Source organism: Schistocerca serialis, chromosome 2 (genome assembly GCF_023864345.2).
Source record: "Schistocerca serialis cubense isolate TAMUIC-IGC-003099 chromosome 2, iqSchSeri2.2, whole genome shotgun sequence".
Classification (NCBI taxonomy): domain Eukaryota; kingdom Metazoa; phylum Arthropoda; class Insecta; order Orthoptera; family Acrididae; genus Schistocerca; species Schistocerca serialis.
The window spans coordinates 846,968,452-846,994,468 of NC_064639.1; the positions used below are offsets into that span (position 1 = coordinate 846,968,452).

At 39.2% G+C, this 26,017-nt stretch overlaps 1 protein-coding gene across 4 annotated transcripts in view; it reads left to right on the forward strand.

Moving 5' to 3' along the window:
- Positions 1-21,670, forward strand: part of LOC126458124 (wiskott-Aldrich syndrome protein family member 3) — a 270,241-nt gene extending 248,571 nt beyond the window's left edge. For all 4 annotated transcript variants that reach the window (XM_050094956.1, XM_050094955.1, XM_050094957.1 and 1 more), the window contains 2 exons: positions 14,296-14,419; positions 18,771-21,670. In XM_050094956.1, the coding sequence (XP_049950913.1) occupies positions 14,296-14,419; positions 18,771-18,949 (303 nt within the window). In that variant the 3' untranslated portion in view covers positions 18,950-21,670. The remainder of the gene's footprint in view (positions 1-14,295; positions 14,420-18,770) is intronic.
- Positions 21,671-26,017: the final 4,347 nt, after the last annotated feature.

The following is a 26,017-nucleotide window of genomic DNA, read 5'->3' on the forward strand; positions in this document are numbered from 1 at the left end:
TAAATACAGAGATGCTGAATGAAACACATTTGGCTGTCAAGAGAGCAATGCACGCTGCCTTCAATGACTACCATAGCAGAATATTGTCAAATGACATTTCCCAAAATTCAAAGAAATTCTGGTCATGTTATGGGCTGTTAGTGGCACCAAAGTTAGCATATGGTCCTTAGCAAATGAGACTGGAACTGATATTGAGGGTAGCAAAGCAAAAGCCGAAATGCTTAACACCGTTTTCAAATTTTTCTTTACAAAGAAAAACCTAGGAGAATTGCCCCAATTTAACTCTTGTACAACTGAAAAGAAGAGCAAATTTTGTATTAGTGTCAGTGGTTTGGGAAACAGCTGAAATTGTTAAAACTGAACAAAGCTCCAGGGCGCGATGGAATCCGTCAGATTCTATACTGAATTTGCGGCTAAGTTAGCCCCCCCCTCTTATAACTATAATCTATCATACATTGCTTGAACAAAAAACAATGCCCAGTTCCTGGAAAAAGGCACAAGTCACACCCATCTATAAGAAGTGTAGTAGAGGTGATCCACAAAACTATCGTCCAATATCCTTGACATCAATTTATTGCAGAATCTTGGAACATACTCTGAGCTCAAACATTATGAGGTATCTTGAACAGAATGACCTCCTCAGTGCCAACCAGCATGGATTTCAAAAACATCGATCATGTGAAACCCAACTCGCGTTTTTCTCACATAACATACTGAAAGCTTTGGATCAAAGCAGCCAAGTAGATGTAGTGTTCCTTGTTTTCTGAAAAGCATTTGACTCAGTACCACATCTATGCTTGTTGTCAAAAGTATGATCATATGGGGTATCAAATGAAATTTGTGTCTGAATTGAGAACTTTTTGGTAGGGAGGACACAGCATGTTCTCTTGGATGGAGAGTCATCTCTAGATGTAAAAGTAACTATGAGTATGTCCCAGGGAAGTCTGTTAGGACCCTTGCTTTTCATATTGTATGTTAATGACCTTGCAGACAATATTAATAGTAAAATCAGGCTTTTTGCAGATGGTGCAGTTATCTATAATGAGGTGCTGCCTGAGAGAAGCTGCAAAAATATTCAGTTGGAAGATTTCAACATGGTGCAGAGATTGGCAGCTTGCTCTAAATGTTCAGAAATGAAAACTTTTGCATCCCACAAAATGAAAAGACGTAATATGCTGTGACTGTCAATGAGTCACTGCTGGAACCAGCCTCCTTATATAAGCGTCTAAGTGTAACACTTTGTAGGGATATGAAATGGAATGATCACAAAGATTTAGTCATGGATAAAGCAGGTAGTAGACTTTAGTTATTGGTAGAATACTGGGGAAGTGCAATCAGTCTACAAAAGAGATTGCTTACAAAGCACTCAGAACCATCTAGAATATTGCTCAGGTGCATAGGACCCTTACAAAATAGGTAAATAGGTTTAGCGTGAAAAACTGAACGGATACAGAGAAGGACAGCATGAATGGTAACAGGTTTGTTGAATCCACGGGAGTGTGTCACACAGATACTGAAGGAACTGAACTGGCGGACTATTGAAGACAGGTGTGAACTATCCTGAGAAAGCATACTAACAAAGTTTCAAGAAACAGCTTTAAATGATTACTCTAGAGATGGGCTATAACCTCCTACGTATCACTCCCAGAGCGATCGTGAGAATGACGTTAGAATAATTATGCATGCATAGAGGCGTTCAAACGATAATTCTTCCTATGCTCCATATGTTAATGGAAGAGAAGAAACCCTAATAACTGGTTCAATGGGGCATACACTATGCCGTGCATCTCACTGTGGTTTGCAGAGTATAGACGTAGGTGAATCCATCCTCAATGTAGGATGTCAAGGCTAGAACCTATTCACAGCAGCTGTGCTGGCTTCTGAACCCAGCCTGATATTTTGGAGTCATACTGTGGAACTTCAATCTTCCGCCATTTATAACTCAGTCTCATCTCTTTGCATGTATTTCTAATGTACTATATTCAGCAACAAAATCACTCACCAGCTTTTTAAATTCAGACACTGAGTCTTCAAGAACATGCTTGGTCATAATAGGGGAAGTGTTGCCAGTTTCTGGCTAGTGAGCTCATATTGGCTGGTGACTTGTAAAGTCATGCATTAGCGAATGCAGCCACCACACCACCCTAACAAACATAAAATGAGCTTACCTACCAGATGTGTGAAGAGAGGGAGCGGCCCTTCAGTGCCGGGGGAGCGGGTAAGGGTGAAAGCATTTTGTGAAGAGCTGAAAATATACTTACCATGCAGATGATGTGTTACGACAGAGATGTCACACAGAAATAGAGCAAGGGTTTCGTGATAGCACATTTTAAAGACTTTGGTGTTCAAATCTGACTTGATACAGTTCCAACTACTACATATTCTACTCAATATAATAGAGGGAAACATTCCACGTGGGAAAAATTATATATAAAGACAAAGATGAGGTGACTTACCGAACGAAAGCGCTGGCAGGTCGATAGACACACAAACAAACACAAACATACACACAAAATTCAAGCTTTCGCAACAAACTGTTGCCTCATCAGGAAAGAGGGAAGGAGAGGGAAAGACGAAAGGAAGTGGGTTTTAAGGGAGAGGGTAAGGAGTCGCTCCAATCCCGGGAGCGGAAAGACTTACCTTAGGGGGAAAAAGGACAGGTATACACTCGCGCACACACACACACACACATATCCATCCACACATACAGACACAAGCAGACGTCTGCTTGTGTCTGTATGTGTGGATGGATATGTGTGTGTGTGTGTGCGAGTGTATACCTGTCCTTTTTCCCCCTAAGGTAAGTCTTTCCGCTCCCGGGATTGGAGCGACTCCTTACCCTCTCCCTTAAAACCCACTTCCTTTCGTCTTTCCCTCTCCTTCCCTCTTTCCTGATGAGGCAACAGTTTGTTGCGAAAGCTTGAATTTTGTGTGTATGTTTGTGTTTGTTTGTTTGTTTGTTTGTCTATCGACCTGCCAGCGCTTTCGTTCGGTAAGTCGCCTCGTCTTTGTCTTTATATATAACATATTCTACTCATTTATATACTTTGCACCACACACTGTAGATCATAAAGAATGACAGCAGTGATAGAGGGCATGAAGTGAACTTTCACGAAACATAACTTTCTTTGAAATTTTCATTTTACACAATATTCAGAAATTCACTAAAACAACTTCTAATAAGCTTGTAATGTCAGTTGTGCAAATAAACTCATTTTTTCACATTTTTCTCTCTCATCAAGCCTAAAATACCACTATAATGGTGGTGAGCATATGAAGTGTGGCTCACAAGACAAGCATTAAACAGTAACAGCAATGGTGTTTCATTAAGCATATGTCAGAGTTTGTGCTTAAAGTTTAACCACTTACCTGCTGTGATGTTTTTGGCTTAATTAAACATATTCATCGGTTTTTACTTTTTTCTGGGTGAGCACAAAGGATGATCGCTCAAATTAGCATGTTAGAAAATGGCTCAATTACCTTGTACCCAGATACGAATTTAAATTTTTTTATTAGTTTTTACTTGCTGTTGAACATCTGTGGTGTTTTTTAAGAACTGATGAAATTTACCACCACAAATTACTGCAGAAACATTGTATTGTACAATATTTTCCTTCACTTAGATAGATTTTAGACAAAGTATAGGAGAGGATTGTGGATTTTAATCATAAATGCCAGTTACGTGTGTTTTTGCTCAAATTTTAGGGGGGGTTTAACATTTTCCTGAACTTTGCATTTTTTAAGTCTGTACCACACAAAAATGTAAAATGGGATTTCACGGTATATAATTCTGTGAAGGACAAGTCATTCCAGTAGTTTGAAGCACACACTGAGCAGTGCAAGTGGCCTGTAACTTGAGGTGTCAACAAATGGCTTTCTGGGCTTCAGGATTGCTAGTGTATGCTATCTTGAATTGTTGAGGCACTTCTTCAGTCTCGACTATATCATTGTAGAATCTTTTCAGCCAAGTTCTTCCATGTTTCCCAATGTGTTCTATAAATTCAGAGAAGATGCCATCCTGTCCTGCTGCTTTCCTCATTTTCAGTGTTTTGATAACCTTACCTATCTCTTTCATCAAATTGGTCTGATAAGGTGGTGTTATCATGAAGGTAGCTGTTGACTTCATTTAGTTCACCCTTTATCATTTCTTTGGTGGTTGAATCAGCAGAGACCTTCTCAGCTATTGATTTGACGTGTAATGCTAGTTCTGATAGCATTAGCTTCGGTTGTTGATTGCAAACAATGGGTGCAGTGCTATGTTTTCTCAGTAACATCCACCCCTTTCTACTTCAATGAATGAAATTTAAACTGGAAGTAAAGTGCATCCATTTCCACTTTCCTACTTCATTTAGCTGTTCTAGTCTTTCTTTAGGTGTCTCAGCTTTTTCATTCTGTTGGTAATCTGCACACACCTTTTCTGTTGCGTCATCCCAGCAAGGGACGTAATGTTTCCTGAGCACTCTTGATACACAGCATTTGGCTGCCCCATTGATGACCTGTAGATTAAAACTGAAGAAACTGCAAAAAGGTGGGAATTTAAGGAGATGGGACCTGGATAAACTAAAAGAACCAGAGGTTGTACAGAGATTCAGGGAGAGCATAAGGGAGCAATTGACAGGAATGGGGGAAATAAATACAGTAGAAGAAGAATGGGTAGCTTTGAGGGATGAAGTAGTGAAGGCAGCAGAGGATCAAGTAGGTAAAAAGACGAGGGCTAGTAGAAATCCTTGGGTAACAGAAGAAATATTGAATTTAATTGATGAAAGGAGAAAATATAAAAATGCAGTAAGTGAAACAGGCAAAAAGGAATACAAACGTCTCAAAAATGAGATCGACAGGAAGTGCAAAATGGCTAAGCAGGGATGGCTAGAGGACAAATGTAAGGATGTAGAGGCCTATCTCACTAGGGGTAAGATAGATACTGCTTACAGGAAGATTAAAGAGACCTTTGGAGATAAGAGAACAACTTGTATGAATATCAAGAGCTCAGATGGAAACCCAGTTCTAAGCAAAGAAGGGAAAGCAGAAAGGTTGAAGGAGTATATAGAGGGTCTATACAAGGGCGATGTACTTGAGGACAATATTATGGAAATGGAAGAGGATGTAGATGAAGATGAAATGGGAGATACGATACTGCGTGAAGAGTTTGACAGAGCACTGAAAGACCTGAGTCGAAACAAGGCCCCCGGAGTAGACAATATTCCATTGGAACTACTGACGGCCGTGGGAGAGCCAGTCCTGACAAAACTCTACCATCTGGTGAGCAAGATGTATGAAACAGGCGAAATACCCTCAGACTTCAAGAAGAATATAATAATTCCAATCCCGAAGAAAGCAGGTGTTGACAGATGTGAAAATTACCGAACTATCAGCTTAATAAGTCACAGCTGCAAAATACTAACACGAATTCTTTACAGACGAATGGAAAAACTAGTAGAAGCCAACCTCGGGGAAGATCAGTTTGGATTCCGTAGAAACACTGGAACACGTGAGGCAATACTGACCTTACGACTTATCTTAGAAGAAAGATTAAGGAAAGGCAAACCTACGTTTCTAGCATTTGTAGACTTAGAGAAAGCTTTTGACAATGTTGACTGGAATACTCTCTTTCAAATTCTAAAGGTGGCAGGGGTAAAATACAGGGAGCGAAAGGCTATTTACAATTTGTACAGAAACCAGATGGCAGTTATAAGAGTCGAGGGACATGAAAGGGAAGCAGTGGTTGGGAAGGGAGTAAGACAGGGTTGTAGCCTCTCCCCGATGTTGTTCAATCTGTATATTGAGCAAGCAGTAAAGGAAACAAAAGAAAAATTCGGAGTAGGTATTAAAATTCATGGAGAAGAAATAAAAACTTTGAGGTTCGCCGATGACATTGTAATTCTGTCAGAGACAGCAAAGGACTTGGAAGAGCAGTTGATTGGAATGGACAGTGTCTTGAAAGGAGGATATAAGATGAACATCAACAAAAGCAAAACAAGGATAATGGAATGTAGTCTAATTAAGTCGGGTGATGCTGAGGGAATTAGATTAGGAAATGAGGCACTTAAAGTAGTAAAGGAGTTTTGCTATTTGGGGAGCAAAATAACTGATGATGGTCGAAGTAGAGAGGATATAAAATGTAGGCTGGCAATGGCAAGGAAAGCGTTTCTGAAGAAGAGAAATTTGTTAACATCCAGTATTGATTTAAGTGTCAGGAAGTCATTTCTGAAAGTATTCGTATGGAGTGTAGCCATGTATGGAAGTGAAACATGGACGATAAATAGTTTGGACAAGAAGAGAATAGAAGCTTTCGAAATGTGGTGCTACAGAAGAATGCTGAAGATTAGATGGGTAGATCACATAACTAATGAGGAAGTATTGAATAGGATTGGGGAGAAGAGAAGTTTGTGGCACAACTTGACCAGAAGAAGGGATCGGTTGGTAGGACATGTTCTGAGGCATCAAGGGATCACCAATTTAGTATTGGAGGGCAGCGTGGAGGGTAAAAATCGTAGAGGGAGACCAAGAGATGAATACACTAAGCAGATTCAGAAGGATGTAGGTTGCAGTAGGTACTGGGAGATGAAAAAGCTTGCACAGGATAGAGTAGCATGGAGAGCTGCATCAAACCAGTCTCACGACTGAAGACCACAACAACAACAACATTGATGACGCCCACAAATCTCGTATAGTTCTCCACTTTAGGGGCTGTCGAACATAAGTTGCTATTGACCTCCTGAGCATTCCGATCCCAGTTATCTTTCCTGAAGTTCTATCTTGCCTTTTTAATGGAATTCATGATACGTATCTGAAACTCTATACTGATTATTGTAGGGTGGTATTCGCTCATTGGAAAGCTTTTTACGACTTTCTTGTATGACTCAAAGGAGATGTGTTTTCATCAGTGGAGAGAAGCACTGATCAGGATAAGAGCTTTTCTCTTTTTGCCCATTCTGCTAGTTTCTCCCCATTATCATCACTGTTTTTATAACCCCAAGTTGTGTGATAGCTGTTGAAATCATCTAAGTATATACATGGCTGAGGTACAGGGGGTAAGACTGGAGTGGGCCACTGGACTTTCAATTGTTCGTACACTGAAACAACAGTTAAGCTGATTAGCTCCAGATTGATTACTTCAATGCCAATGATCTCCTGGAAACTCACTCCCTTAATATGAAAGCTGCTATTTCTTACATATATGATAAAGCCATGTACTGATGATGGCAGGTATCCTATCATTTTGTATCCTATGGGATTCTTGGAGAGCTAAGATACAGTTGTTAAGAACAATGGCTAGTTTGCTCAGGGACTCATATTTCACTTTTGGTAATCCTTCTATATTTATCTGTAAAATACGGATACTTGGTCCAAAATTTTTCGTCATATTTGTTAGTAGACTGTGGTTAAACGATTGATTGCTAGATGGTGTGGGCATGGCAAAGAAGCATGTGTATTTCTTTCTTTTGAGGGTCTTGAAGGTGCCCTGCATAACTAGGTCAACAAGGCACAGTGCAGTTTTATGGTGAAAATAGTGGCTTTGTGATCTGAGAAAGCGTTAAGAAAAGCTATGACAGGAAGCAGTCTGTGAAATGCCCCTACTCTCTCCATTAAGGCGTTACTGTTAATGTCATACAGAGGAGCCATTGCCTCTCAGTATCAAGAGCAAGCAAGCAAACTAATTATGTCGAATGTCTAACACAAGAATCGGTGAAAATTTTGTAATCATATATACTCTTGTTAGATGTGTAGCCCTTGGCAAATGACAATTGAAACTGAGACAAACCCAAACATTTTAGATTGGAAGCAAAGTGCCAGAATCAAACTAATGAACGAACGTTACTTTGGCAGAAGCAACGTCAAATGTCAGTATCTTGTGAGACACCTGAAGAATGATCTCATGTAACTTGTAGGTCATCTACCTGTTCGAGGAAATGAAATGTGTTCCAGTTTTTTAAAAACAGTGAGCTCCATGGCAACATTTAGGATAAAGCCCAGTGTGTAAGTCAGACAGATGAGAGGCTGCATCAGTGCTAAATCAAACATTTATCATGGATAAGTTGAACAAATTCATCCACATATGTAAAACGTGGAACGTTTCTAGAGTAAATGATATCCTTAAACAAATTTGGACATTTTGGACCTAAAGTGAAACATTTGAGTTTAAATTATTCTGAACCTCTGTGGAAACATGCCAGCTGCCCAGCACTTGGAGGAAGATGAAAATGCTTGCTATTCTGAAACCAAGCAGAGAAGCTAAAAATGATGGAACATTTAGTGGTATATTTTTCCGTAGAGATTCTGACATTAGGCTAACTGACAGGTATGATAAACTTCTCCTTGTCCTATAGCTGACTGGTTTCTGCCATGAGAGAAATACATTGTATCATTTTCAAATAAAATGAAAACAGGCAACAGGCATGGCATTTGTAAACTTTTCAACTGTGTATTACTCTTCCCACAATAAACTGATAATTCTGTTATAACAGCTATTTCATTTCTCATGAGAAGTGAAATAGCAGTTATAACAAAATTAAAGAAATTACTACAATCAGAGTGTATCTTCCATACTTTTATTTAATATTTACCTAGTGATAATCAAACAAAGGAACATGTTCAAGTAGGTAACACTTTTCTCAAAACAATTTAAAGCTTTGCTCAATACTACATAGCAAATCAATGGTACCTAAACCTCAGAAAAATGATGGTATCTGCTTTACACATTTACTGCAGGCAAATCTCGAGGAAGTTTACAGTCTCGCAGAAATATCCATTATTGGAGCACGATCCTAGTCCCAACTACAGTATTTGGGACCAGGACTCCAATATGACTTTGACAAGTCAGTGGTTAATGGCAGGCACATTGTACTAAGAGGGTTAACAAATACACCTTGGCAAATTAAAACATCAATTGGGAAATTTACTGCCTTAACAATTTGCTTATGCTGTGGATAAAGCTAGTCAGGTGTATGAATTTGCACTGGCAAGAAAGTAGTCTCAGCCCCTAGTGAAAGCTGGAGACTGGTAACTGTGTGCCTTAGACCAATCACAGCAGGAAGTTTTATTACTTTACTGATAAAATTCTTCATACCATCATTTGATTCCACTATAAGTAGAGCTTGCTGCTAGATACTGAGAGAATTGGGCCCATAAGTTGAGTTCCAACTGATGCTTTTACTATAAATTGAAATTTATACAACTGGTATTTGCTCAGTGTCCTCAGAATGGGTGAGCATAATGAAACACAGCTATTCACACGTACTCTTTCTTGATGCCGTGGGAAATGCACCAGGGAATATATTATTTTTGCAGCCCAGTGGAAGGATGGGGGCCCATTTCTTAGGTTTCATCTGTTTAGTGCCTTGGTAATGTGTTACTTTTATTCCGTCTTCAGTGACATATTCATTTTAGATTTGCATGATACATAAAAATTATGAAGACCAGTTGTACCACATGGCTTTGGAACAAGGAACAGGAGAGGAGAAAGAATGGTACAATTTGCTCAAGAACATGAACTGAAAATAACCAACACCTTCTTCAGGAAAAATCAAAACCTAAGATGGACGTGGCACTAGAAATCAAAACTTAAGATGGACTTGGCGTCCACCAGATGGCAAGACAAAAAACAAAATAGATTACATTCTAATGCACAAACAAAACGTAATAAAGAACATCCACATAATCTCACAATTAAAATTTAGCACAGACCATAGAATGGTGTGGACAAAAATAAAATTTCCAAAGAAACACAGGAAAAGCAAGCAAACCAGAAATAGAAAAACTGAACAGAGACAAATTTAAACAAGAACTACAGAAGCAACTACAACAAGCAAATATCAATACAAAACAGAACACTCAAGAAATGTATAACGCACTAGAAAAATGCGGATACGAAGCCCACTAGGACACTAGTATAGATGAGCAAATGAAGAAAAGTCAAAGCAAATTAAGTCAGAGTAGCATACAGCTAATTGACCACAGATCGACAATGTTAATAAGTAGATATATTTCAGACGGGAATAAAGAAGAATACCCAAAACTAGACTAAATAACAAAAAGGAAAATATGGAAAGATAGATATCCACAAGCACCGATCAGCAACGACGAGACTAATACTAGAACAAACAAATTAATTAGAAAAGCAAGGATAAGTGCTCAGGGCTGGAAACAATGGATACTAGGAACGGAGAATCAGGTGGGATAACATATAAACACAAGAGAGGATATAATCAAATCAGCAGTGGAATTTGATAAAGCAATATACACAAGTTCTCTACCAAACAAAGCGACAGACCACAACACTGTCGATCTAGACCCAGAAACCACTGAAACCATACCCGCTATAATACACAGTGAGATTAGAATAACCGTCACTGAATTGAAAAATGGAAAGTCACCTGGAGAAGACAACATACACAATGAGCTCTTAAAGAAGCCCAAGATCTCCTAACACCAATCGTCACAGAAGTGTTCAACAAAATCGTACAAACTGAAGACATTTCCGACCAGTGGGAAAAAAGTAAGATTATAGTTTTGCACAAAAAGGTGACATGAACAATTATAGACCCATAAGCCTGATGTCTAACCTATATAAACTGTTCACAAAAATACTAACAAGGCAATTAACAAAAACACTAGACGAGAGCCAGCCCTCAGAACAAGCAGGATTCCACAAAGGATTTAGCACAGTGGACCATATTCAAACCATTAATCAGATAACGGGAAAATCTGAAGATCGCCATCTCAAAATATACCTTGCTTTTGTTGATTACAGCAAAGCATTTGATACCATCGAACACCCAAACATACTTCAGGCACTAAGAAATCAAGGAGTAGAAGCAAAATTACTAAGAAACATTCAAAACCACAGCTTCGCTAGAGTTAAAACCAAAAAGACAGGCCAACCTTTCCACGTGGAAAGAAGAGTTAGACAAGGGGATCCCATCTCCCCAAAACTATTTACCTGCATACTGGAGAATATATTCAGGAAACTAAAATGGGATAAGAAAGACAGAATATGCCACAACGGCAAGAGACTAACAAATTTGAGGTTTGCTGACAACATAGTCCTCTTCCCCAAAACTGCAAGGGAATTGCAATCAGTGCTCCAGGGGCTTAAAACACAAAGTAAGATGGCAGGACTCACAAGGAACAAATCTAAAATGCAAGTAATGACAAATGAATTAGAAAACCCAATATATCTTGAAGGAATGGAACTAATGTATTCATCACAATACATATACCAAGGCCAAACAATTTCATTTATCAACAAAATGGGAAAAAGAAATAAAACGAATAGTTTCCTTAGCTTGGAAAGCTTTCTGGGCCTTAAAGTTAATATTGCCCTGAATAGAAGGCTCAAGATGTAGGCACTTGAAAGCTGCGTTTTTCCAGTGTTGTTAGATGGATGTCAGACATGAGCTCTCAAAGCCAAAGAGAGAAGCACGGTACAGGTGTGCCAAAGGAAAATGCAGAGGAAGATCCTCGACACCTCTCTGAAGTACAGAATATCAACCACATCGATACACAAGATGTCAGCAACAATAGACACAGCAGAACAGGCTGTGAAGATCAGATGGAAATGGAGTGGCCATTTGGTGAGGTTGCAAGACAACAGATGACATGAGCTACCACATGGGACCCATATCAGCAAGAGACTCCCAGGAAGACCAAGACACAAATGGTCAGACTTACTCAGAAAACAAGCAGAAATACAGTGGACCAGCATGGCCAAAAATAGAAAGGAGTGGAAAGAACTAGAACTAAGTGATAAAGCGTAATTCCATGTGTTTTGTGCATTAAAAGCCATATCCTCTTAAGCGGACTAGCTCACCACGTGCGTCTTTAAAAGCAGCTACCCCTTCTTTTAAGAGGCCTTTACCCTCAGTGAGACAACGCAGGCTATTTTCATTCATTCATCCATCTGTGATACTCTTGGGATGTGTGATACCACAGTTACCAAAATGAAAAGTTAGCATCATTGTCTGTTACGGTTTCTAAATCTCTGTGGCTTGACTTGTATTGCATAAATATGTTTGAAAAATTATGAATACTTTTACAGTTTAAAAATTGATTATAAGGGTGCTTCCCCTTGGTCACATTGTTAACCATAATAATTTTGCATAATTATGATCAGTTTGCTGAATTATACATCTGGCTGCCTGAATCATAAGATTTAATTTTCAGGCTAGTCACCATCTAGTCCTCATTAGTGATCCAGTCTATTTAGGTCTTCAAAAAGAGCTAGATGTTAAAAAAAATACTAACATTAAACAAATACATGTTCAAACTGATTTCTCTGAAGTCTAATTAGGAAAAAGCTAGAAACCTTTTTTTAACCCTACCACTCCTACAGACATGCTTTGTGCATTCTGTGCAGTGTGTGGCTTTGATGAGGCTGAACTGGTCACCAAATGCTGATACCTATGCTGAGAGATGGCATTGAGTGGAAATACTGTTCCCCCTACTCCTTAAGTGCGTATTATATTTCATTTTTGTTCACCATTCTACCTCGGAAATGTTTTGAGCTGTGTTGGTGTTGTATCCTGCGTTTATTTTTGAATAATTCTCTTCATAGCTTCAGATAACATATTAGAATGGGATGGATTTTTATAACTTAATTATAATTACAATAGAAGTTAAAACTAACAAATTTTCAGAGATAGGTGCAATTACACTCCTGGAAATGGAAAAAAGAACACATTGACACCGGTGTGTCAGACCCACCATACTTGCTCCGGACACTGCGAGAGGGCTGTACAAGCAGTGATCACACGCACGGCACAGCGGACACACCAGGAACCGCGGTGTTGGCCGTCGAATGGCGCTAGCTGCGCAGCATTTGTGCACCGCCGCCGTCAGTGTCAGCCAGTTTGCCGTGGCATACGGAGCTCCATCGCAGCCTTTAACACTGGTAGCATGCCGCGACAGCGTGGACGTGAACCGTATGTGCAGTTGACGGACTTTGAGCGAGGGCGTATAGTGGACATGCGGGAGGCCGGGTGGACGTACCGCCGAATTGCTCAACACGTGGGGCGTGAGGTCTCCACAGTACATCGATGTTGTCGCCAGTGGTCGGCGGAAGGTGCACGTGCCCGTCGACCTGGGACCGGACCGCAGCGACGCACGGATGCACGCCAAGACCGTAGGATCCTACGCAGTGCCGTAGGGGACCGCACCGCCACTTCCCAGCAAATTAGGGACACTGTTGCTCCTGGGGTATCGGCGAGGACCATTCGCAACCGTCTCCATGAAGCTGGGCTACGGTCCCGCACACCGTTAGGCCGTCTTCTGCTCACGCCCCAACATCGTGCAGCCCGCCTCCAGTGGTGTCACGACAGGCGTGAATGGAGGGACGAATGGAGACGTGTCGTCTTCAGCGATGAGAGTCGCTTCTGCCTTGGTGCCAATGATGGTCGTATGCGTGTTTGGCGCTGTGCAGGTGAGCGCCACAATCAGGACTCCATACGACCGAGGCACACAGGGCCAACACCCGGCATCATGGTGTGGGGAGCGATCTGCACTGGCCGTACACCACTGGTGATCGTCGAGGGGACACTGAATAGTGCACGGTACATCCAAACCGTCATCGAACCCATCGTTCTACCATTCCTAGACCGGCAAGGGAACTTGCTGTTCCAACAGGACAATGCACGTCCGCATGTATCCCGTGCCACCCAACGTGCTTTAGAAGGTGTAAGTCAACTACCCTGGCCAGCAAGATCTCCGGATCTGTCCCCCATTGAGCATGTTTGGGACTGGATGAAGCGTCGTCTCACGCAGTCTGCACGTCCAGCACGAACGCTGGTCCAACTGAGGCGCCAGGTGGAAATGGCATGGCAAGCCGTTCCACAGGACTACATCCAGCATCTCTACGATCGTCTCCATGGGAGAATAGCAGACTGCATTGCTGCGAAAGGTGGATATACACTGTACTAGTGCCGACATTGTGCATGCTCTGTTGCCTGTGTCTATGTGCCTGTGGTTCTGTCAGTGTGATCATGTGATGTATCTGACCCCAGGAATGTGTCAATAAAGTTTCCCCTTCCTGGGACAATGAATTCACGGTGTTCTTATTTCAATTTCCAGGAGTGTAGAACCACAGTGAACTTTAATTATTTTATTTGTTTCATGATTATTTTGTGAACTCTTCTTTCTATCATTAAATTTAGTCTCTACTTGAAAAGAGTACATCTCATTTGTTTCTTTTGCACACACGAAAAAAAGACATACATATGACGTATTCAACCACAGTTCACACACATTCTGTTCACTGTCATTTTGATGATTGTTATTATTTAATAATGTGTAACTTTGTAGATTATTTCCACATCACCACCCAAGATGTCACCACCTAAAGCTGAAAATCAGATCCGCGCAAAAAATCCAAATGTTGCTCCTGAATGTGACCCAAGAAGTGATCTCCTCAAAGCTATTAGAGATGGTGAGTATAGTTACTGACAGGTATGAGTTTAATTATTGACAGTTTTGTTTGTTTGGTGATGACACATATTTGTTGCTGCACTGGAAAATGTCTTTACTAGTGCTTCAAGAGAACCATCTCGTTCATTCATTCTATTTTGTTTTTGGATAGAGTTCGTAAAAAAGGCATATTGTACTGGAAAAAGAAACCCCAAAATAAAACAGTGTAAAATCCAGGGTGGACTGTAACAATATTATGAAAATGATAGTTGCTACTCACAATATAGTGGAGATTCTGAGTCGTGGATAGGCACAGCAAAGGAGTGCCAGAAAGTGAACTTCCGGCCAACAAGGCCATTGTTGGATGGAGACTCTCTCTCTCTCTCTCTCTCTCTCTCTCTCTCTCTCTCTCTCTCTCTGACGGGTGAGATATAAGCCAATAACTGTATTGTCTTTTATCTCGGCTGCCATAGACTGTGGTCAGGTGTGTGTTTGTGTGTGTGTGTGTGTGTGTGTGTGTGTGTGTGTGTGTGTGTGTGTTAGAGATTCTTGGCCGGAGTAGCAACTATCCTTTCCATAATATTGAAACCTCCAAATATGTGGGTATTATGCAAAGAAACAAATTTATCCGAGAAAAAATTGTGAAGTTGATAAAAATTGTTGTACCTTCAATTAATGGAAAGAAATTGGAGGGAGGGGATGTTTCACTTGTGGGTGCATTTATTTAGTTACTTTGAAGGAAATATTTACCCCATCAGAATGCTAATAATAAGACATAAGCACAGTGTATCGAAATTTGAAGTTGTTTTCTGCTGTTACTTCAAATTCCTAATTATGATTCCACATATTTTTTCTAGAAGAGGATAGTTGCTACTACATTTATAGAAACCATTTTTAACCTGCATCATACATATATAAAAAGATTCACAAAAGAAGAGGAGAATTGTCTTATGCTTAATACTGTGTGGAAAGTACTATACAGAGACAGATTAGTGTATTGTGGTAGTTAGAACTATAAAATAATGTTTGTCACTAGAGCAAAAATTCTGCTTACTTTTCTCCATGCTATAAAACATGACTCTCTCTCTCTTTCTCTCTCTCTCTCTCTCTCTCTCTCTCTCTCTCTCTCTGAAATCGAAAGTGTTTGTATGTATGAGAAAAAAGTTTTCCTGGTGTCACATGATCAACTTCATTTTAAGAGTTGATTTTTTTTGACTGATGTTGCCATTGATAGAGGACCAGATAAAATTTAGTCTTATACAAGTAGTATACACTTTGAAGTTATGTATAAGATACTAGATTGAAATTTTCACTCTACAGCGGAGTGTGCGCTGATATGAAACTTCCTGGCAGATTAAAACTGTGTGCCAGACCGAGACTCGAACTCGGGACCTTTGCCTGTCGCGGGCAACTGCTCTACCAACTGAGCTATCCAAGCACGACTGGCAGAAGTAAAGCTATGAGGACGGGGCATGAGTCATGCTTGGGTAGCTCAGTTGGTAGATTACTTGCCCGCGAAAGGCAAAGGTCCTGAGTTCGAGTCTCGGTCTGGCACCCAGTTTTAATCTGCCAGGAAGTTTCAAGATACTAGATGTTATAAAATTAGGTAATGTCAGGAATGTCTTCATGAGACGAAATTCTGGTACCATCAGTGCACACAGAAAATAATAAAAAACAATCCTAGCTTTCAGACCCATTAGTCCCGTCATTTCTAACCTTATGCAACGTATCCCTTTTCTTCGATAAGAAAGGGACTGATAGTCCTCGGACTGGAAATTTGCTGCCTTATGGCAAATAATCATCGTCATGTTTTCTGCGCTATTAGCAGGTCCTTTGCCTCTCCATTTTCTGCGATCCATTGCTTCCTTCTTAAGGCTGCTGTATGTTGTACCGTCCATCACGTTATCCAGTATCTGAAATCTCTTCCTTCCCTTCTACATAACCTTCTAAAACCTTTTTTTATCAGTCGTCATTCTTTCTTAATATATGCCCAATCCAATTTCTTTTTTATTACATCTAGTAACTGTCTTTTCTCTCCCACTCTTCTCAGTACCTCTTCATTTTTTATTCTGTCCACCCAACTTATTCTTTCCATCCTCCACCATGTTGACATCTCGAAAGCATCCACTCTTTCTTCCTCAAAATCCATGTTTCAGCACCATATAGAACAACACTCCATACAAGACATTTTATGAGTCTCTTCCTGAGTTCTCTGTCCAGACTGCTGCAGAAAATTCTCCTTTTCTTATAAAATGCATCTTTTGCCATTGCTATCCTTGTTTTAATTTCTGTGGCGCACTTCAAGTTGGTGTCCGTTCTGTTTCCAAGATACTTAAAATTTTGCACCTGTTCTAATATTTCTCCATTCAGCATAATTTTTATTTCTTTATTTCCTCCTAGTGCCAATACTTTTGTTTTCTTTGTGTTAATTTTCATTCCATAATTTTTTCTGTTAGCTTCAATGTTGGCCACCAAATCCTGTAATTCTTTTTTCCTTGTGGCTAGAAGGACCATATCATCAGCAAACCTCAAACACCCTACTCTTCTTCCTCCAATTTCTACTCCTTTGTCATCTAATGAGCATTGGTCAATCATTTTTCGCAAGTAGAGGTTGTCTTACTCCTTTTCCTAATCCGATCCAGTTTGTACTTTCTCCTCTCACTTTAACTGAGGCTTTTTGGTTAAGATATAATGAGTTTACAAGTCTTCTGGTTTTCCAGTCCACTCTCTTTTCCCTCATTATAGCCGCCAGCTGGTCCCAAACCATATTGTCAAATGCCTTTACTAGATCGATGAAGCACATATATAGGGCTCTTCCTTTTTCAATAAACCTTTCTCCCAAGATTTGTAGGAGCCCTATTGCATCTCTGATGCCTGTATTCCATCTCAAGCCAAACTGCTCCTCACCAAGATTCTCCTCCATTACTTTTTAAAGTCTCTTACTAATTATTCTTACCATCACTTTGGCTGCATGTGAAATGAAGCTGATTGTCCTGTGCTCACTGCATTTCTTGGTTCCTTGTTTTTTCAGTAATGGAATCATTACTGTTGTCAGAAAGTCCTCAGGCCATTCACCACTGTCATATATATTTTGTTACATAACCTCAATATTTCTCTTATTCCATCTTGATTCAAGCATTTTAATATTTTCCTGGTATCGTATCTGTACCTACTGCTTTGCCATTTTTCATTGCAGTTATGCCAGACTGTACTTCTTCCATTATGATGGTTGTTGCTTTCTTGTCATCACTTACACTGTTGAGTGATTAAAGTTCCACAGTTTCTGGTTTGCAGTCTGTGTCATATAGCTCTTTTAAAGATTCTTCCCATCTCTAGAGGACATCATCACGATCTTTGTACACTACCTCTTCGTCTTTACTCAAAATTTCCATAGTGGCACTTCCTGCTCTATTTTGATCCCATGTCATAGTCTTTACTCTGTTGTATAGTACCTAATATCTTCCCTTCCTGTCCAGTTCTTCAATTGCATCACATTCCTCTTTTAGCCATTTTTTCCTAGTCTGCTCTGTTTCTCTTCGCAGTTCATTATTTAACCTTCGGTACATCTTTCTTGCATCTTCAGTGTTCTTGTCTCTAAATTTTCTTCTCTCCTCCATTTTCGAAATAATTTCTTGTGTGACCCATGGTTTTTTGCTCTTTTCCCTTTCACACGTCCTATATTTTGCTGTCCTGCTTTAATGATTCCTTTTTTCAGCAGATTCCAGTACTCATTGGCATTATCAGATGGTTTTTTTGTCTCATAATGTGTTTAGAAACTCACGTGACAGCATCTCTGTAATTTGTTGGGTCTTATCTTCTCTAGATCCCATTTCTTCACCATGGTCGCCTTCTTCAGATTTTTATGGCAAGTACTGGCCAGCTATTCTCACACCTTGTATTGTTATAGTTTAACTTGTGCTGGATTTTGACCAGCTTCTTAAAATACTTGTCATTGTCTGTATGTGTCTACAATTGTGAAATTGCACTTCACTCTTCAGTTACAGGCTTCCTATCATACTATTCAGAATGAAAATGATCTTTAGTCATGATGAGCAACTGTTCTCAGAGTTGTCCAGAAACATTTTCTCCCCAGCATGTGACACAATATATTGTGATTCCACAATCTTTTGACCTCTAGACTTTGTACGTTAGTGTACTCACACACTTGTTCACAAAGGATTAATGTACTAGTGAAAGATATGTCCCATATGAAGAAATATTAAGGAAGAAGTTATTGTATTTTGTATTAGGAGCCTGGTATTCAGATATTGGTTACCTGTTGACGTGATTACATATTACATTCTGTGTAAGACGTGATAAGTTAGAGTTTGGACTGCCTTAACACTTGTTTGAATTTATGATAATTTTTTCAGGCATCAAATTGCGCAAAGTGGAGAAAATTGAACAGAAGGAGGTAGAGCGGGTCAATGCTCTCCATGATGTAGCATCGATCCTTGCACGGCGAGTTGCTGTAGAATTTTCGGACTCTGACTCTGCGTCAGAGAGTGAATATGACAGCGAGGGTTGGGGTGATCAAGAGACGAGTGCGTGACATCGGCGGACTGACAGTGGTCAGTCTTACCGCCAGGAGGATCCACCACAGGTGCCACCTCCTCCTTCACCCGCTGAAACGGCTCCAGCAGTCACCGACAAGTGATATCACCATGTGGTACAGAGGCCAGCACTCTGTGGAGTGTAATAGCTTGGCTGACTGCTCTCTTTTGAAGAATGTACAAGTAAAATTTGCTGAAGATTTCTCAAGAGCCTGTATTAATATTTTGAAGATCATCAATTTTATGAGGAACTGAATATTTTGCAAATTTTCAGATTTATGATAAACTGGCAGATGCACAGTTAAAAATTCAATATAAACTGCTTATTCTTGAAAATACAAAGTTTCTTCATTGGATGTAGAGGATAGGGTCCTCCCTATTAATTTAAAAAATAAAATAACCAAATGAGTCATTGTGTTCACTTTTGTTTGTTAATCAAATAAAGAGAAATAAATAAATGACCCTCATAATTGTGATAACAAATGAAACAGATTGACACAAAATGTTAAAGACTGCTTCAGCTCCTTTCTTTATTGAATCCATATCGAGTGCTGGATTAATGCTTGTGTAGTTCCTAACAGTAAGAAAAATATTCAGGAATAAATGAACAGTCAATGTATGATCTATTCATAGTTCAACCCAACACGGTTCATTTGGATAAATAATTTATGCAAGTGCGGGCTTTAGTTCACTCCCCAGAGCCGAATAGTGATATTCACAAACTGGAAAGGCATCCAAGACATTTAGCAAAGAACGGTGACATTTGAAAACTGAGAAACACATTCAGAATTGCAGAAAGCACAATGTTTTCTCTTGTCACAATCCCCAGTGGCTGTACAGCATTGTTCTTGGTCGATGATGCATGGATTGTAGAGCCACTGATTTTTAGCAGTACCATTGCATATATCCATTTGCTCAGAACAGGATCTTTAGTATATTTCCTTAAATATCATAGAAATATACTAATGTGCATTGCTTTCTAACATCTGTGAAGGAAATGTAGTTGAGTATGTACATTATGTGGTGCTAATCACCCAGTAAGCACAATACTTTGCCTTTTTATTTAATGGAAAAATTGTACATGTTGACTCTAAAGGTGCAAAATTGTTTCTAAAATTTAGTGATAAATATCAAAGAAATGGAACCATTCGCTTGTTCAGCTTTCTACATGTGTATGAGAGCAGCCTAGTGCAGCATCAGATGTGATGGACTGTGCTGAAAGGAACTCCATTTCAACACCCACAGTGGAGTAGTCCTACTACACAAAGTACTACACTGTTGTATCGAAATATGCAATTAAACCATGTGAATAACAAAAAAACATGGATCACTCAGAACAGCTGTAGCAAAGTAAAATGCTGTTTCTGAATACCACATATGTGCTGTGATTTTTAGTTTGTATTTGTAGGTTTATTGTGGTTATAGAAACCAACAAAGGTTGGATGTAGGTGTTAATTTTGTTCCTTTCTCATAGACCATCACTGCCAGGCAGTGCTGCATTTTACAGTTGATAAAAGAAAGGTGGGTGTTGTATCCACTATCCTGTATTTACTTCCTTTGTACAGTGTTCAGATTTTGTTTGTAATTTCCAAGGAATTTAATTCATAAGAAGTTAACAGTGCTATTAATACTGTAATATTAAAATAGATATAGTAATATTTTTCCTGACTTTTGTTAGATTTTATCTGCTACATAAAACAGTTGTAATGAAATATACTATATACTTATATTAATACAAAATGCATGTATGAATAGTTGTGGATTGTGCTTTTCCTGAACTTTGTAATGATTGTAGTAGTAGACACTCTGTACAATGTAAAAAGACATTTTGAAGCATTATGTACATTATTAAGAAATGTAAGATGTGCTGATGGGGTGTGTGTGTGTGTGTGTGTGTGTGTGTGTGTGTGTGTGTGTGTTTTGTGAAGTATTCCTGTTTGAGTGAACTGTAAGAATATACCATAAATGCTTTTTCAAAACAAAAATTACTTTTGACTGGCTGATTCATGTTAGTAAAAGATTTGAACATTTGAGGTTTCTTTTTGGATATTAATTTGGTGTTAACTTACAAATAATGACACTTGTATTCATATTATTCAATATGTGACAAAAATCTCTACTGCTTTCCTCAAAATAATTTATTTAATTGTAGGTAGTAGATATAATTCCAGCTGCACATATTTTGAATTTCTGACCTAAGAAGAACTGGCCATACTCACTTCCTGATGCTCAGCTGTGCTCAAGTCTTTCTCATTATATATTGCTATCATCTGCTACAGAGATTGTTTATCTAGGTATTCTCAGGTGCTTAGTTACCATTTTTTTTTAATACTATCTTGTTTCCCTTATTCGTATTACGCTTTTAACTCTTCCATCCAATGCATATGGATTTGTTGCAGTACCTGGTGAACTTGCCATCTTTATAAAAATGTATCAGCCATGTCACATTGCAATAGTTTGGCAGTAAAATATAAAACTTCCATGTTATTAATTGTGATCTATTTGTTCAAGAGTTATGTCCTGTACTTACATTCAGATTTGAAAAACAAGTGTAAAAGACACATTCAGAATATTGCATGGTGTAATTGCAGTATTAGTGTGCCCACTGGTGCATCTGTGCTTGGCAGTTGAATAAAAGTATTGAGATAATGTTTGTAACATACAGTTCTTTAATGGTGATGTTTATACATCTCGAGAATAATAAATATTCTTTACTGATACAGTACAGGTTTTCATTTGCTTATTTGACGCATTTGTTATATTCTATTTTTTTTTGTTTTTATTACCCACGATTTATGACCACAGTTACAGGTTCAAGAAGTAATTCATTTCTGTAATGCACATTTGCCTGTATACGCTGACAACTTTGTAAGGGCCTAATTGCTCTGTTTTAAGTTGTTAGTAGTGTGAAATTCAGAATATTCATGTGCACTGCCAACATAACTGTGTTGTTATTAGAGTGAAAAGTATATTTCATAAAAACATTTTGCATAGAACACAGTTCCAAGATTACAATTCAAATAATTTTTCACTTTCAAATTTGACAAATGCCTCAGAAATTCAGTTACAAAAGGATGGACCCTCGTTGTCTACTTTGACAAAATGATCTATAGATTTGAGAGCTATATTGTAATATCCTATAGTAAATACCACACACTTGTCTTGGATAACAACCCTCATATGGCCGCAGAACAACATTTATACAAACTCTGTGCATATATGAATATCTTAAAGTAAAGTTTCCTGATTTTGAAATACTTGCTGTGTAAATTATCTTTAAGTTTGTATTGTAAATTTTCCGAAAGATACGTCTTTGGTAGTCTGTACAGTAGCAGGAAGTAATTACAGCAGTGAACATTACATATCCTAATGGCACAAATATTGACTAAAAGAAATTACAGCTAGACTGAAATTGAAAGAGCTCAGTTTGTGCTAGAAAATTATGGAAGAGGTATTATTATTTGAATATTTTGCAGAAAAGGTCTTGACAATATTGTAGATATATCAACAGAATCATTTCTGCAAATAAATACACCACCAATGACTGTTGATACATTTTAGCAATAACTGAATGGGGAAGTCTGCATTTTGTAAAACCAACTGAGGTCAAGGTCTACCCATTCCATATCACAGTGTTCAAAGATATATTACACTTCATGTTAGGATTCTTTTCATTTTTCCCTTTAAGAAACAAAAGAATGTCTTTGACAAATGCATTTGATGCCCCTACATCTATTTATAATAAACACAAAAGTTTCCTTCACGACAAAACTGCAATACTTTCTCACAGTAGATGTGATATTCTGCTTCAAAATGTAATATGATCATACACAATGACAGTCATGATAAAGTTGAATAAAACTGGGGAACATGGTCAAAGCTATTTGTGCTGTAGAATGGTGTTCAAATTGGTGCTCGAGACTCTGAAGAATGTCCTCAGGTATTGTGTCTGTTGTCAGAGGTACCATTTGATGTGCGTCCCTTATTACTTGTACTGCCTTTTGAATGTCTTGAGAAGAGTATTTATTTTTGCAGTACACAGATTGTAGGAGTTCTATCTCAGTCGCCAAATTATCAGGATCTGACAGAGTCCGTGCTTGGTAAACCAGAGTTCAGAGTACACCGTTTTCATGTGTCGGGTCATGACAACCATTAGCTTGCAAGTACAAGTCAGTGTGAGTGGGTTTGCGGTACACGCTGTGACTGAGACTACCATCTGTCTTCCTCTTAACTAATACATTGAGGAAAGAAAGTAGTCTTTCCTGCTCCATTTCCATGGTGAATTTAATATTAGGGTGGCATGGGTTTGGTGATCCAAGAAAAGTCAAGCTTTCGCCTTCCGTGAGGCCATATGACAAAGGCATCATCCATATACCTATTAAACACATTTCAGTTGATCTGGAAATGATGTAAGTGCCTCCTCTTCGTATCTTTCCATCTTTCCTCCAATCGGCTCAAGTGAATTCTTCATGTGTGGGGACATTTACCTGCGGAATTTAAGACACTCAAGGAGTGGCATCTTGACAAAAATGATATTATGGTCAGCTTTGATGTTACATCCCTCTTCATGAGGGTACCACTTGAGGACTTCTTGAAACTACTGGAGAATCATTTTGACAAAGACACAAAGGAACTATTCCAACATGCACTTACGACCATGCATTTCCAGTGTGGGGTAAGTTTTACCAACAGGTGGATGGAGTCAGTATGGGATCCCCATTCTGACACTATGTATTGCCAATCTGTACATAGAATACTTCGATGGTATCACCTTGGAAACAGCATGTGGACGATACTTTCGTGGTCCGGCCACACGGCAAGGACACACTAATGGAATTTCTCAACCATCTGAACAGCATACACGAGAATATCAAGTTCGTAATAGAGTTAGAAGAAAATAGGTGCCTACTCTTCTTCGACACGCTAATAAAGAAGAAAAGAGATGTCACACTGGGACACTCGGTCTACCGAAAGAAAATACACACAGGCCTGTACCTCAATGCCAACAGCTCACATCACCCAGCACAGCGGAAATCTGTGCTCACTACTCTTGTCCATAGAGTTCATGACATAGACTGTTTATCTAGAGAGATTCAGCACCTGAAGAAAACCTTCCAGAAGAATGGCTACACTGAAATGCAGGTTAGAAGTGCTCTCTCAAGATGAGCAAGGAGGAGGATCACCTTCAGGAAGAAGAGAACAATGAAGGTCTGGCACTCCTCCCATACACAAGGCTGCCCATGGCAAAGATTGCCAGGATACTGGAACAAGATAAAAAGCATCTTCCATCCTCCAGCAAAAATCAGGAATATGCTAGGCTCAGTGAAGGCCAACTTGTGTCTAAGAACACTGGGTGTCTACCACATTTCCTGTGAATGTGGAAAACAATATATCGGGACAGATGCAGCGTTGCATCACCCAATGCATCTCTAAACACGTGAGAAGCATTCACCTTGGACAAAAGAAAAAACTCTGCGGTAGCGAAGCACTACCTCAGTGAAGAACACACCTATCAGTTTGAACAAACCAAGAGACTGTGTAGAGCGAAAGGTTTCTGGGACTCTTTATTATTAAAGAGGCAGTAGTGATGACCTGGTCAACCATGACAGCGGCTTCCAACTCAGCACTGTGTGGGACGCAACATTAGCAAGAATAAGACGAGAGCGTACTGATGGAGGCAGGTCGGTGGCAGCGGATGGCATAAACAGGCTGCACTGAAATTGGACACCAGGACCCTGTGTCCATGGCTCCCCCCTACCACGCGCCAATTCTATTTGCGCCTGATTGGCCCAACTGGCACCGAGGATGCAGAGAAGCCGGTGGTCCAGTGGCTATAAAGATCCAGACTAGGCGTGAACCCGACACTTCACCTGAAGATGCCAAGTAAGAAACTTGCTGCAACATTGCCGGAGAACAACACATTCACTCAGCATGATTAATTTTGTTTGAGAAGAGATCCCACTTGTAAGTTAAGTAAAAAGTAATTCTTTGCTTGTCCAAAAGAATCCTACTGTGGCTTTTACAATCTAATCCATACGTAGAATAATATTGTCACTCAACTCGGAGCCGGAAGACAACCCTGGAGAAATGCTACCTTGTTACATTTAAATGACAATAATAATTGTTTATTTACAATTTTGCCATATCTTCCTGTAGATCCCACAATTTTAATCCCGGAAACAGATAACTCAACAAAGTCTGAACTGTTTTTAATCCTGTCCCTCAGTTTTTCAGAGATCACACAAACAGGACTGCCAGCATCAATTAAACAAGTACCATCCCAGTTATCAGTATGAATAAAAATGTAAGGACTACCTGTTACATCACAATCACTTTTGTTCTCAGCTTCATATAAAATATTTTGCACAATGTCTTGAACCCCATATTCTTTACCTTGTCTTTGTTTCTGTGTGCTTTTAATTCTGGTTGCATTACACTTAGAGGCATACCAGAGTTCCTCAATTTAGCTAAATCACTTTTCATCTCTCCCCAACAGTCTGGATGTATACTTTCCAAGATGGTACTGGTACTCATTGTAATTTAATTTCGTCTTTCCCCAACAGTCTGGATGTGTACTTTCATGTACTCTTTGTATGTTAATTTTAATTTTGCTATTGCAGTTATCACTACTGTAAAGCTCCAAGCTAATCTCAAGATCTCATCATTTATGCATTTTACATGTTCCCCCTCATCCTTTCAAATGTTTGCTGCCTTACTGACATCAATTGGTAAAATTTGACACTCGTGTGCTTCCCTATAATTTTTCTGGGCAGCCCTGGTATGTTCATCACTACTCCCTTAATTACCTTCCTCTAATGCCTCTGCTTTAACTTCTACATAACTTGTACTCCCTAATTTCTCATAAAAGTCAGTCTCACTTCCTGCCCTTGTTTTCTTGAATTGCTAAAAATTTCGGAAGGAAATCCAATGTTACAGACAGCTACAAAAAAATTGGTAATTCAACAAATGATGGAGAAAGTTGTTTTGTACAAGACACTGTGAGGAATGGGATTTCTCTGGAAGGGATCTTAAGTAAAAGAAAGATTCTGATAGAGAAAATTGATGCT